Genomic DNA, 15,372 nt, shown 5'->3' on the forward strand with positions numbered 1-15,372 from the left:
TGATTGTATGGCTACAGCTGCATGTATTTTTAGCTTTTTGTGAGCAGACATCTCTTCAGAAAAGCGTTGCATGCACATGTGCAGAAAATTCACCCAAGTGTATAAATGCATTTAGTAAACTGCAAAAAAGTATTGAATTAGGCTAAATGAAGAATGCAAACTGATTGTTGATACGGTTATTGACGGTGCAACTTTAGTATCCACAAGCAAGTCAAAAAAAGAAATGTTTTTTTCCAGCTGGACATTATGTTAATGTTATTGTTGCCCTTGTTTGACACTGAACTGGATATAGAATTAGTTATATGGATTTAAAAGTGATTTGATTGTAAGTTTCTCACTTTTTCCTTTGAGCTTAAAATTAATAAAACAGTTAAATGAAAGTGAATTGAATATGCATTTTTGATGTTACAGGTGAAGGATCGAGGTCCGGAGGCAACACGGCGGTTCTTTAACTGGTTCTACTGGTGCATTAATCTGGGAGCGATCTTCTCACTGGGTGGAGTAGCCTATATTCAGCAGAACATCAGCTTCTCTATTGGCTACATCATCCCTGCCGTGTGCCTTGGGGTGTCCCTCGTCGTCTTTGTTCTGGGCAGGGCGGTTTTCATAACCAAGCCTGCAGACGGCAGCGCCTTCAGCGACATGTTTCGGATCTTGGCCTCGGCTTTCTGTGGACGCGGGCCAAAGGAACCCAGTCTGCTCAGGTGAGGGCTAGGCTTACTTTTGTGAATAGGGCAGTTCACATGAAATCAACTTTCTTAATACACACTACTCGTTTTATTGTGAACATGAGTTGTTTTAACACTAGTGCAGCCAAATGTAGAGGATCAAGGATGCACACTAGTTGCAAATGATGCTTAATCTATGTATTTAAACCTGTCGCTCCAAATAAATAAGCAAAGTGTGCAGTGAACATTTCACATTTAAAAACGTAATGATGACCTTTACCGTTGTCAAAATGATTCCAGTTCACATGGATACGCGGAAGCGGCAAAAAATTGTTATGAATTTTTAAGGCCAGACAAGTAATTTGGTGAAGTCAATTTGTGAAGAAAGAATACACACCTGCGCACATAAATATATTAAAACGCGTATACCTATATAGACTGAACAAAATATGTGCACGCCGTCAGTGTTTTCACGGATTCGTGTTTTTGGGGCTTACACGGAGATGATAACGTTTTCCAAACATTTTCAACGCTTTGCACCTTGGAATCTATTCCAAGTTTTGCGTTCTCGAGCCACCAGGCTCTGTTGTTGCGCAAATGGGCAGGCCGGAGCGCGTTAAGGGTTTTCTGTTAGAACGGTGTCTATGGCGTTATTTTTTAGTCAAATGTCATGAGCGTGTAAGACATGCTCACGAGCACATTATGTTATTTCACACGCGCAAAAATGAACCTTCAGCTGGCATGATAAAAGTACTCGCGCACAAATTCAACAACCGAGAGGTGTACAAGTAGCTGCGAGCGAGCGCCTGGCATACTCTCGTAGGTTAACTCTGCTTGTACAGTGGAATCCTGCTCGCGCAGCGGGCTTCTGCTCGCGGAGTGCTGTTTTGCTCACGCAGTGGATTTCTGCTCGCTCAGCTGATTTCTGCTCGCTCGAGTCTACATGACTTTTGACAATTTGGGGGCGGAAACCAAGGAGGGCACTGACCCTCTTATGATTGGTCACTTTCATCATGGAAAATCTTGGGAAATCCTAACCCCGCCCACCTTCTGACGCAGCGCGCGTCACTAAGCTCGCTCTGCTACTCCGGCTATCTATTTTAGACAACGAAATATGTGATAAAACACCATACTAACTCTTTTCGTTTTCATTTAAAGAAATCTTAAACATGATAGCCACACAAATGTGGTTCAGGCAACGCGTATTGATTATATTCACAGCACATTGCCTATTTATAAAAAAAAAAAAAAAATATATATATATATATATATATATATAAAACACAAACCTGCCTCTTTTCGTTTTAAATATAATATAAAAACATTAAACATTTTAATATGGTCCAGGCAATATGTGCATTTGTACTAAACAACAGATTTTGCAGTAAACAACATTACAGTTTTTAAAATTTTTACATACAATTATTACAATTTAAAATGACAAAACTCAACCCAGTCTCTTTTTGTTAAATTTCAGTTTTTATCAATATCTTCTTTGAATTGTTAAAACAACCAACAACTGCACATGAGGAGCTTCAGCTTGAACTCATTCTCTCGCTGCTAGTACAGGTCAAGCTACGAACCGGAAGTAGGCAACCGGAGTCGTCGTCATGGCAGCGCGCATTGTTTAGACTGAGCAGAAAAAGGTGGATACTTTTATAATGGCTAATATTGATAAAAACTGAAATTTAACAAAAAGAGACTGGGTTGAGTTTTGTCATTTTAAATTGTAATAATTGTTTGTAAAAATTTTAAAAACTGTAATGTTGTTTACTGCAAAATCTGTTGTTTAGTACAAATGCACATATTGCCTGGACCATATTAAAATGTTTAATGTTTTTATATTATATTTAAAACGAAAAGAGGCAGGTTTGTGTTTTATATATATATATATATATATATATATATATATATATATATATATTTTTTTTTTATAAATAGGCAATGTGCTGTGAATATAATCAATACGCGTTGCCTGAACCACATTTGTGTGGCTATCATGTTTAAGATTTCTTTAAATGAAAACGAAAAGAGTTAGTATGGTGTTTTATCACATATTTCGTTGTCTAAAATAGATAGCCGGAGTAGCAGAGCGAGCTTAGTGACGCGCGCTGCGTCAGAAGGTGGGCGGGGTTAGGATTTCCCAAGATTTTCCATGATGAAAGTGACCAATCATAAGAGGGTCAGTGCCCTCCTTGGTTTCCGCCCCCAAATTGTCAAAAGTCATGTAGACTCGAGCGAGCAGAAATCAGCTGAGCGAGCAGAAATCCACTGCGTGAGCAAAACAGCACTCCGCGAGCAGAAGCCCGCTGCGCGCGAGCAGGATTCCACTGTACAAGCAGAGTTAACCTACGAGAGTATGCCAGGCGCTCGCTCGCAGCTACTTGTACACCTCTCGGTTGTTGAATTTGTGCGCGAGTACTTTTATCATGCCAGCTGAAGGTTCATTTTTGCGCGTGTGAAATAACATAATGTGCTCGTGAGCATGTCTTACACGCTCATGACATTTGACTAAAAAATAACGCCATAGGTGTCGTGTAAGCGGCCCCTAAGTTAATAACTAATGAACTTTGCAACGGAAGTGAATCAATCAAAACTAACTTTAGCTGGACAACTTTTTTCTAGAGCTGCTGTAAAGCCAAAACAATCTCTGTTATCACTGTAAAGCTGCTTTGAAACAATCTAGCTATATAAATAAAGGTGACTTGACTTGACAAATATCAATTTTCATCCACAGTTAGTGCTCAAAGAAATGCACTCATTTTGTAAATTTGTATCATTCCAGAATCACTTGAAGGCACCAATAGACTTATCAAAACAATTCCTAATAAATAATAGTCCTGCCCTACCTTTTATTCAGGTTCAATGTCCTTTTTTCAAGGATTTCAGAAATGATCAAATGGGTAGCATACTCCATTTCTTGTTGAATTACGATGGATTTGTCAGTTGTTGCATATTCAGAAATTGTAAATATTTATTCTTACATTTAAAAATGAATGTGCCTATTAGTCTTTACACAGCTCATACTGTTTAAAATGTTTTAAGTGTGTTAGATTGTAAATGTATGCTGCTTTTTCATGGGAACCTCTACTCCAGTTTAGATGACTCTATTAGTCTGTAATGTTATCCGTCATCTTCCTCTTTGATCCACCTCTCCTGTCTGTCTCGTACGTGGCGATGCTATTCATCGTGTCTCTGTGGCATAAGTTGCTGTCAAGTGCCGTGCCCTCTCTCTAAATCAAAGAACAGTCGTTTCTCAAAAAACCCTGACATTATTTTTAAGTTTGTAAATCTTTGCTTTTTTCTTCTGTAAATCTTATGTTCTTCCACCAGGCCCAAGCCGACTCTACTGGATGGCGCTAAGGTGACATACGGTGGGCGATTTTCAGAGGAGAAGGTGGAGGAAGTGAAAGCGCTGGTCAAAATACTTCCTGTTTTCCTGGCCCTCATTCCGTACTGGATGGTCTATTTCCAGGTAAAGTTTTTATGAGTGGGTTTCTCAACCCAGTCTGTCAGTTATAGATCCTTAAAAAAGAGGGAAATATACAGGCTATGTATATTTAACCTTAATTTACTGTAGGTGAATAGGGAATTTCACAGGTATTTTATTAGCTTGAAGTCTCAAGGTGTCTCAGGGAAAAAGAGATGCATAGTGGAGATGAACAGTGTCGTTGGCGTGTCAAATATAGTTGATTGATGTTCATAAGCAGAGATTTTGTCTCTGACTTATATTAAGGGTTTGTGCCATTTGGAGCCTTTATGGGATGTGTGGGCATAAAGCCCTTGAGCAGACAGGTGCTTCCTTGAGGAACTTTATATGTGTCTTGCTCAAGGTAATGCTGAAAGGACAAGCCATAAAGACTGGGACATCTCTACTAAAGCAGCGTCCCTCCAGCAGCTGGTGTGGGGCATGTAACTACTGAATTAATGTCACCTTACCACAAAAAAAAAACAAAAAAAAACCCAGAGGTTATGCGTCAAACCACTCGTAAGGGTGTTTTTGATGATGTTTAAAATCAGTTTGTCAACATTGTCATGTTTAAATTTTTTCAAGGTCTGTCTCTTTCATTTCTACATTTTACAACCACCTTAGTGATATTTCCAGCCACAGAGCACATTTGGATTATCGGACGATGCTTGTAAAGGTCTGATCTTATGGACATTAAAAGGTTAGATCACCCAAAAATGGAAGAAAAAAAAAAGTCACCATTTACTCGCCCTCATGTCGTTCCAAACCCATAAGACTTTCGTTCATCTTTGAAACACAAATGAAGGTATTTTAAAGCCCCCCTGTGGTGAAAATCAGGATTTTAATGTTGTTTATATGTTTATGTGATGTTTTTAATATGCTTTAAGATAAATAATATGCAAATCTGACATCACAAACTACCTTTTAACCAATCACATCAACGTGTGGTGTGAGTGAGTGGAGGCGGGGCTATTTTGCATATTCATAGAACCACGTATACTAAATGAGGCAAGGGTGTAGAGTTACATTCAAGCTATTTCAAGGCATGAAGACATTTTTTTCAGTTTAAACGTTTAGCCTAAATATGTAATTTTGGTGATCAGAGATGAGTTTTTAGGAATACAATTACTTGTTGAAATGGAGCATTTCTTTGTTCTACCATTTGCACAATTACGCACATGTGAAGGTTTTTAACTTACTGCTCAATATTTTGAGGCGAAAGCAACATTTTTATTTATTGTATTTTTGTGTGCTTAATGTTGTATTAATAGGTCAAAGAACTACATAGGCCATTCACTCTGGTTTCTGATGGTTACACATGATTTTGCTGGTTTCTTACGAATTAATCAATTAAACTATAGCTAAGACTAATTATCAGGACAAGTAGCATCCCAACTGTAACTCATGTGGGACATGGCTCATAAATTTGACACTGTCCTAATTTTATCAGGACGTCTGGTCACCTCTGGTTTTCCAAATAGTAATCTCGAAAGATCAGATGGTGGTGACATTAAAAAAAAAATCTTTCGCTATGCATTTACAGCGTAAAATTTACCGTTCTTAGGATGCATTGGATAATTTTCTGCTGTGAATGCAGCTATTGTTGTAACTTTAAATTGCGGTGGGTCTGTCAGGATAAGAATCATTGTGTCGTAGACCATCTCACGTGAAAACAAGATTTTCTTCCTCCAATTATGGCTAAAGGTCATCTTTTGAGGCCCTGTCATCCCATATGTTTTGTCTGCTGAGACGCTTGCCAACTGTTAGAAAGGTTACCCAGCATTGTTAGTCCTCGGGGCCTTAAATTAAGGTTTGAGTAAAGGACAATGTCTCTAACTTTTAGAAAAAATTGCTTAATGACTTTCTGCATGAACAGATATTGCAGAATGTTCAAATGAAGCACCAAAATGCTTTTAAGGGCTGAAATGTTGCCACTTGCTATTTTCTTCCTCTGCCCTATTTCAAGTTTAAATCAATAGCAATATTCAGAAACCGTGTCTCCTGAAGTGCTACAGTAAATGGATCATAGTACTGTAGGCTGTTCTGTAGCGCTGAATGAGATGTAAGTGCAGCCAGCATGTTTACGTGTGCTTCTGTCTTCTCTTGCAGATGCAGACCACATATTATCTCCAGAGTCTCCATCTGACAATTCCTGGAGCCGATCCCAACTCCACAGACTCCCACCCGGTAAGAGAAAAGCTATTTCAGTGCCAATGATGTCAGATCACTTCCAAATTGGCCTGAAAGAAAAATATAATTGCTTTGTTAATGAATGGTTCAATTATTAAAGCAGTTGGCCTCCTTTTTTTTGCCTGTGCTCTGGTCACTTTGCTCATTAGTTTTCCCATATTTCTCATCGGCTGTGCTGTTAGGAAGCAACATTTTCAATGCCACAGATTTTTCCATGAATGATACATGTTTCTATAAATGAAATATGTCTTTGTCAACTGGATTTTCATTGCTCTTTGAAATATTGATATAGTATACAGCCAGACTCATGAACGAAACAAAGGTATATATTTATCATTTTAAAATATATATATATACACATTAACGGTCAAACGCTTGGGTCAGTAAGATTTGTTTTTGTTTTTTTAGCAAGGAAACATGAAATTGATCTAAAATGACTAAAGACATTTATAATGTTGCAAAAGATTTTCATTTGAAATATTTAGCTTTGCCACCACAGGAATAATTTACATTTCAAAATATTAAAGTTGTAATATATAAAAATTTCTCTGGCTTCTTTGACGTGTATGGCGAAAGCAAGAAAGGTTGACATGGAGCAGCTAAGTCTCGAACCTCAATTACCCATTAAAAAAAAAATAATCAGAGGAGAGTCTGCTGGCTAAAAGAGAATGCAACAGAGCTTGTAATAAAACAAGAAGTTAAGATATAGTTCTAAAAATAGTTTTAAATATAAAAGAGTATCACAGAGTCCACACAACAACTAATGATAATGGCACAGAGAATCAATATCATCACTTTCAGAATGAATTTTTTTTCCAGCCGATGAACAATAAAGCCAATCAGAATCCACAAGACTTTAAAGAGCTCGAGCATTTAAAGAGGCAGATGACAAAACAGCAGTGCATATAGTTACATTTATAGTTAATATTCTTGGTGTGAACGGACCTTAGGTGTTTGCAAGAGTTTAATTTTTAATGTTTGGGTGCAAGAGACTTTGAGTAACGTTACAGTATAAATGGTCTTCAGGGAAAAACATTAAATGCAACCGTGTAGAATACGGTGTCTTTGATTGGTTTTTATTCTTCAGTTTTAATTTTAGATGCCTGTGGTGATGCCAGGTGCTTGGGATGTTTGTCTAGCTGTAGAGTAGAGGCTGTTTAGGATACTCTCTGGAGACTCTGGCACGCATGAGCTAGAGAAATCCTTTGAAAACCAGGGTATTAACTTCAAAACCATGACCCTCACTAATCGCAGATTAGCACCCAGCAGCCACTTTCTCATCTAAAGTTGCTGTGTATTTGTTTTTGTGTGAGTGTGCGTGTGCGTGTGGGTGTACATGTATACGCTCTGCTAGGAAAGTGTGTCAGAACCTTTGCCTTGAATTAAATCCCCTCAAAATAGATTCACTGTGACTGATCCAAAATCACGACTGTCTGGCGTTCTGATCAGCAATGACAATGTCGTCACATGTTGCTCTATGACCATGAAAATGCATAGACGCAGATGTAACCGGATGAGCAACTTGTGTGTGTACGTGCAATTTTACCACTGTTTAAAATGGAGTTTTCCAGAATTAGATTGAGAGTCACATGGGAAGGACAGAGGAAGTGCAAAACGACAATGGGGAAGTGAAAAAGACGTAATTGGCTGTGTTAAATAACACATTGCTTGAGAATGTGACTACAGGGTCATATTGAAGAGAAGGTTGTAAAGCACTTCTTGCTCTTTAAATATAATTTTCCAGAGGACTTTAATGGTGGTTGTGCCATTTTCTGCTAACTTTTAAAAACATAACATTGACAAAACAATCTAACGTGCTATCTTTATAAAAGTACTTTATATTGGATGACTGACCTTGTCTTAACAAGTCAGATGGTCAGAATCTGTAGGCTACAACTTCCTCTGTGATCAGTGAATAAACACATTCCAGCATCTTCAAGCTTTTTGTTCGCCACTGAATTATCAATCAAAGGAGAAGTGTTCCTCTTTCAGTCTGGTTCAGGAGGAAGAAAAGTGTTGAAGTGAAATACAGTAGGACAAAGTTTATGTAACTAGGCCTATATATAACTAAACTTGTTTTTGAAGAATATATAATTGCTGTTTGCTTTAGGTTTATTAGGCCTTATTAGGTTGCTATAGGTGGTTGCATATGCCTGTTATATATAAGGCTGCATTTATTTGATTGAAAATACGGTAATATTGTGAAATTGTATTACAATTAAAAATAACTGATTTGAACTATTTCAATATATATTAATTTATTTTCTTGTGATAGCAAAGCTCATTTTATTTTTTATGAAGTGTGGAAATCGTAATAGTGTCTTTTAAGGATTCTTTGACGAATAGAGAGTTCAAAACAGCATTTTTGAAATATAAATCTTTTGTAACATGTCTTTACTGTCACTTTTATATTAATTTATATTACTACTTTATCAATTTAAAGGTACAGTAAGCTATTTTTGAGAAACATTGTTGATATTTGAAATCAACCTAAACACACCCCTCACTTTATTGCTCCGCCCCCAAAATGCGCAAACACACAATGCAAGAGTGGATGTCTCTTTATCATAGATGAAGCAAAGCAAAATAAGGCTTTGCAAAAAGTGAAGCGAAGATGACATACGAGCGACAAGGAAGAACAAAAATTGAACACACAGTTCACAAGAGTATATCCAAGCAAGAGTTCATTGTTAGTCACACCAGCTCCAGACAAACAATGACACTCAAAACTGTCCTGTTACATTTCAACAACAACATATCTTTGTTCTGTAAAACGTGGCAAAACCAAAGTTACTCAACGGGGGTCCTAAAGCTCTTGCCTGATCATAACCCTTCTTCTTCCAGTGATATTCCTCTGATCTTTTCTCTTTTGTAATGTCTCTCAGCCATCTCTCTTTTCTACAATCTTTCTTCAAATTTCCCTCTTGCTCACTCTCTCTAATCTCCCATCATGAGTGTACTACTGATTGGCTACAAGTGTGTTGTGGTGCTTGGGCCGGTCCACTGTCAACAGCGTTTCTCAGAAACCTAAACTTTTGAACGGTAGTGTATATATGCTATGTTATAAAAAGGGTTAGTTCAGTGTTCTTTTATCAGTTAAAGGTCAATTAGCCCCTTTTTCACTGTCGGGCCGGAAGGAACAGTTCCAGATATATTTCCACTTGAGCTTGGTTCGGCACGGCACGGCTAAAAACCGTTCTCTGCCCGAAATTCTCAGCTCGTTTGTCTAACCGTATTGAACTGTGCTGGTATAATGCGCTCTGAAATGTTCTAAGAAAACAGAACAAAAATATTGATGACTCAAAAATGTAGGTCCTACCCCAACTTCCTGTTTCAATAGGAATCAAGTAATTTCATTCTGTCCTGAGTACTATAGTGTTTCTCTGGAGTGCATTCTCAAGTTTGCAAATCCCCATCTGTTGCTCGTTCTCACAAGGGTTTCCCCTTCTAAATGAACATGTGCTGCCATAGATTTGTCTCTGTGGACCGCGCAGCCTAAAGGGAATCCAGTGCACAGTCTTAACAAGGCCAAACTGTGAGCTCTTAATTAGGAGACACCCATAGATAGAAACAGACACCAGTAATGTGGGTGAAAATGATATGATGATAGAATGATGCAAACTGGCAATTTCAAATGGAGAAAAAAAGTATTTAAAAGTGCACGATGATGAAGGGGAGACCGAGCGCTCGGAGGGACATGTATAAATTACCAATGCTTAGTCAAAGAAATGTAAATGTAATGAGGGAGTAAGCTGGAGAATTAAAAGTGTTAAATGCGCCGGCAGATTGGGGACTGACAGAAGCTGTAGAATTAAATTCAAACATGCTGAGGGAGATACGCTTTCCACTTAACCGCCTGATACTCTGCTGGAGGTGTAAATGTGTGCGTGATTTGCCCATACACACCTGCAGGCATGGATGCATAATAAACCTCTGTTTGAGCTCCGGGCATCTAGTCCTCTGGTGTTGCATTTTACAGGCATTATTTGATTAACGTCAATTAAACCGTACAGATGGCGACATATTGTGCAGTGTGTGATCAGATCAAGAGAAGAATGAATTGGGCTGTTTTTAAGTTTTGCTACGCATCTACCCACATCTGCTCATTCGTATCATCAAGCCCTGTCTGTGCAGGAAATGAGGACAGATGGTTTCCTGTGGTTTCCAAAGTGAAAATACTCATAATCAGAGTTAAAATTGGCCAATCCCTCATTGGTGAATTTGACCACACATTTGACTCACACCGTTCTGGGGGTATATGATAGGGTTTGGTGAAAAAACAAACTGACATGTACGTATTATTTAACGAAAATCCAGAGCTTGGCTGTTCGATCTGTGCATGGCTGGGCATTCATGAGACTCTATAAGCACCGCAGTTCAGTCAGACTCGCTCAAAAAAAGCCAAAAAGTCGTGAGAAACCAAGATGAATAAAAATGCAACATGAAATACAATGCACAGAAAGGTTGCACTTTATTTAACATTTACCTTGCCCACACTTTAAGTACAGTGCAGGTAAAGTACAAGGTAACTGCATAGGTTAGTGTTAGGTTTAGGGGTAAGTTCAGGGTCCCAGTTATTATAATTGCTATAATAAGTACATAGTAGGTACATGTGGATCAGGACTGTAAAATAAAGTGGGTTACACTTTTATTTAAGGTGTCATTGTTACAGTGTAATTATACATTTAAGTACTGAGTAATATAAATTAACAACATGTACTTACTGTAGGGTTAGGGTAGGATTAGGATTTGGTTGAGGGTTAGTTGCATGTAATTATGCATAATTTACTGTTACTACTATGGTAAGTACATGTAACATATGTAATAGGGACACTTTAAAATAAAGTGTTACCATAAAGTGCTACCCATTGAAATCCCAAAAAAGTATCCATTTACTTTCTTCACTGAGTTTACTATATCTGGATTGGAACTCGGTTTGTCTGATGATAGTCAGAATGACAGTTGACAGATGTGGATGCAATAACTTGATGCAACGAACACAACAGATTAAAAAATATATATATTTTTAAACCAAACACTATTAAATTAAGGGTTTATTTTACCCCCAGAGCACCTGGAATATACGACATGTCGCATGGGATCATTCTGTGATATTTTGTGGTTTTTATTTGTAAAAAAAATTCAAGCTTGGTGCTAGTCACTATTCACTGCCATTATATGGACGAGTGCGAGTGGGACATTTTTCAAAAATTCTCTTTGGTGGTCCGAAAAAGAAAGAACGGCATTTTGCATTAAAGCAACACCAGGATGACTAAATTATGACTTAATTTTCATTTTTGGGTGAACAACCCTTTTAATGTATGATTTTTGCTTAGCGGATGAGAAAATAGCTGAAAGACATGGAAAGAAAAATTAAGACAAACATATTTGGGTCTGGGTTTTTTATTTATTTATTTTTTGACTTGGGCCAGTTATCAAGAACACCTAGAAAGCCTTAGCAACTTCATAGCAACCCCCTGGCATCCACCCAGAATACCATAGCAACAACAAAAGTTGCTTTCTGGCTGGCAGAGTCCATAGGCAGTGTTCACTGCTCCCTACTCACTGAGCAAGGGTTATTTGTTGAATTTCACTTCACTTGACAAATGCATTCATTTGGAACAGATGACACTTGAGTCGTGACTCGAGCATATTAAAGAAGTTGAAGCTATGATGACATAATAATGTATACTTCTGTAAATAAATATAAATTACCATACGTTCATGTGATATACATGTGTGTGTATATAATACATCATGTGTATTTATAATATAAATATAAATGTATTATTAATTTGAAAATGCTAAACTGAGTGATAATTGTATATTGCAATGTACGTTTAATATGAAAATAAACATAATTTGGTTATATTAGATGTATATTTTCTTATATAACCATAATCATGATGGTTGTATTGTAACGGTTACATCTCAATCTCACACACACATTTTTTTTAGTACCCGCGAACAACCGCAAACAAACTACAACTGGGACTAATTAAATCCCGTAATAACACTGGACGCTCATCTTAGTTTAACCACCTTTATTTTATTCACACATACTGATGCACAGTGACTGGTGGGTAAATTTCCCTCTCCACTTCCTGTGAAGTGATGTATCGATGTTCCCTTATTCCCTATGCTGTTTGCAGTACCCTTCGAACTGAACTTGTTTGCTCCCTTTGGATTGGACACATTTGATGGCAGAATTCCCTGCAAAGTAGACTTCACAGGGCACTTTCTGTCGAATGGAAATCACCTATAGTGACACACTTAAAGAAGACCCAGAAGACCTTAGCAAGCGCATAGCAATGTGCTTAAAACTGCTTAGGACACCTAAGCAAAGACTAAGCAACCTCCTTGCAGCAAGTTTTGCATAAGTAAATCTGACTTTTGGCAATTTTTTTCTTTTCAAAATAGTCCAAATTTCTAAATCTATCACTATTACCAAATTATCCTTGGTTTTGCATAGGAAAACACCATTCATTATCTTTTTCTACAGAAATAAAACCTCTCAGAACAACGAAGCAACCCCTTTTTTTCCTTTCTTCCCTCTGATGGGGTTTTCAGAACTCATCAGTGGCATGTGAGGGGAGAAATCATTCATTATGAAACAGGTGCTCTGACGCATGGTATTCAATCCCCATGTGATATTAAAGTACTTAACAATTGAGTAATGATTTTATGGGCTATTAAGAGACCTGCCCCTCTGTCAGTTACTGGATGGGTTTTACATCCACAGACCAGCACTGGCCACATGAGGGCGCTAAGGTTGCTGGAATGATTTGGTTTCCTGCTATCTCTCTCTTTCTTTTTCATATGCCCTCCCAGAATTCACATTTAGGCTTGTACTTTCATTCTCAATGGAGGACAAATGGAGAAGAACGAAGCACCTGAGTGTTATGAGTGACCTACACACACCCTACTTCCTGTTTATTCATCCTCTAGTGTCCTGTAACATGACTCATTATATTCCCCTTTTGTTTTCAGCAATCGTTTCGCTTTCCAGCGGCTTGGCTGACCATGTTTGATGCCGTGCTGATCCTCATGTTGATTCCCCTCAAGGATAAAGTGGTAGACCCCATCCTCAAACGTAAAGGCCTGCTGCCCTCCTCTCTGAAGAGAATCGCTGTGGGCATGTTCTTTGTCATGTGCTCGGCAGTGGCGGCGGGTGAGTCAACAACAAACACGCTAAATGACACGTGTTTAGTGTATTATCAAAACACACAACAACGATTTATGGCTGAGTCTGTGAACCTGAGGGTTTTGTTCTTCAGCTTTCAATCTCGCCACATGAAAGTGTGTGTGTGTGTGTGTGTGTGTGAGAGTGTGTGTGAGAGTGTGTGTGAGTGTGTGTGTGTGTGTGTGTTGGTTGGCTGGTAGGGTGGGTGGGTGTATCAAGCTTCTTTGTAAATATTCACCAACTGAGACTCATGTAAGAGGATGTGGGAGTGTTTGAGTGTGATAGCAGACATTTGCATACACATTTTAAATATGTGTGTTCATTTTTGTGTCAAAAGGGCCGTCACGGTGGTGAACTTTCATTTCAGACTTCATAAGGTTCAAATGCTGTGTGTTCTGTTATATGTGACATACTGTAACACGCGCATTTCAGAACACTGAGACCTGAAATATGCAATAATATATTCTTAACTTTAGGGCTGGGTATAGGCAACTACTTCATGATATGATACATTTCACGATTCAGTACATCGCAACATCATAAATATGGTAATCTTGAATGAAATGGCGGTAAACGTGCGAAGGAGACTGACTGCGAGCGAGTGAATTTGTGGGGTCACTCCATGTTCCCTTCAACTTTGTCTAATACTGTGCCTTAAGAAATACCTTTGGTTACCAAATATTGACTGATGTAATAATTATAATTTTTATTTTTATTTATTCTTTTATCATTTTGACACAATGACAACTAAATAATCATTAATTAAAACAATGCTTAAAATGATGTATGCTTATGATATATGATATCAGTCTTGTAGAAAAAGAAATTGTCCCCCTCATGGGCTCTGGCATGTTGGCATAATGTGACCAGTTGCCAATAATACGGTGTTTACTTTGTATTGCACTTAGCTTTTTATAACCAGTGCTCCTTTCTGTTTTCAAAGCATGAACATACAACTATCGTTCAAAAGTTAAGAGTCAGTAAGATTTATTTAATGTTTTTGAAAGAAGATGCTCACCAAGTCTGTATTTATTTGATCAAAAATACAGTAAAACAAGAATATTGTGAAATATTATTACAATTAGCTATAACTGTTAGCATTCTTTCCAGTTTAGGTTTTCAATGTGATCAAATGTGCATGTCCTATTGAACAGATATATTAAATATTAAATATTTAAACCACCCCTTACAATCTGAATGAAATCGCAGTCAGATTTGGCCAATTCATTCCCATTGACATGGTTACGTGTGACTTTTTAAAATTATTACTATTATTATTATCCGACTGCTATAAGTCTAATTACAAACAAATTGTTAGTGTAAGCGCAGCTACTTGATTTTTTTCAAAGCAGCTTTCCAGGGATAAACAGGAAAATATTGATCAAGGGTGAAAACAAAATTCAATTCTACTGTTCTAAAAAAGACAAGTGCCATTCAGCTGATGTCAGTTCAGTGTTGATTCAGTTCAGTCCAATCAATTTTGAAATGAATTTAATTCAGCTATAAAGCAGCTCTGCAGAAAACAGTGATGTCATCCTCCAACTCAGTTGCATTCTCATTGGCCCTCATTTATCAAAAGTGCGTACACCAAATTTCCAGCGTACACCTGGCGTACACCCAAAACCACGGTGACTTTGAGATTTATCAATATGGACGTTGGCGTACGGCACGCTCAAATCCTACGCCAGCTCAGGAGGTGGTGTACGCACGTTTTGAGTGCGGGAATGCGCAGAAAAACAATTCCTAACACCACAAAACGCACTGACAAACTAAAAGATATGATATATTATGACCCACTGTAAAAAAACAACAACATAGTAGGCCTAATTATAAACTTCAGTGTTTATTTTTGTGCAACATGG

General features: G+C 37.8%; 1 protein-coding gene across 1 annotated transcript in view; it reads left to right on the forward strand.

Moving 5' to 3' along the window:
* slc15a4 (solute carrier family 15 member 4) overlaps positions 1-15,372 on the forward strand; it is a 60,443-nt gene that overhangs the window by 3,364 nt on the left and 41,707 nt on the right. The window contains exons 3-6 of the mRNA XM_084390366.1: positions 412-704; positions 4,002-4,143; positions 6,247-6,324; positions 13,318-13,498. Coding sequence (XP_084246492.1) covers positions 412-704; positions 4,002-4,143; positions 6,247-6,324; positions 13,318-13,498 — 694 coding nt within the window. The remainder of the gene's footprint in view (positions 1-411; positions 705-4,001; positions 4,144-6,246; positions 6,325-13,317; positions 13,499-15,372) is intronic.

The sequence above is a fragment of the Rutilus rutilus genome, assembly GCF_951802725.1.
Source record: "Rutilus rutilus genome assembly, chromosome: 19".
NCBI lineage: Eukaryota > Metazoa > Chordata > Actinopteri > Cypriniformes > Leuciscidae > Rutilus > Rutilus rutilus.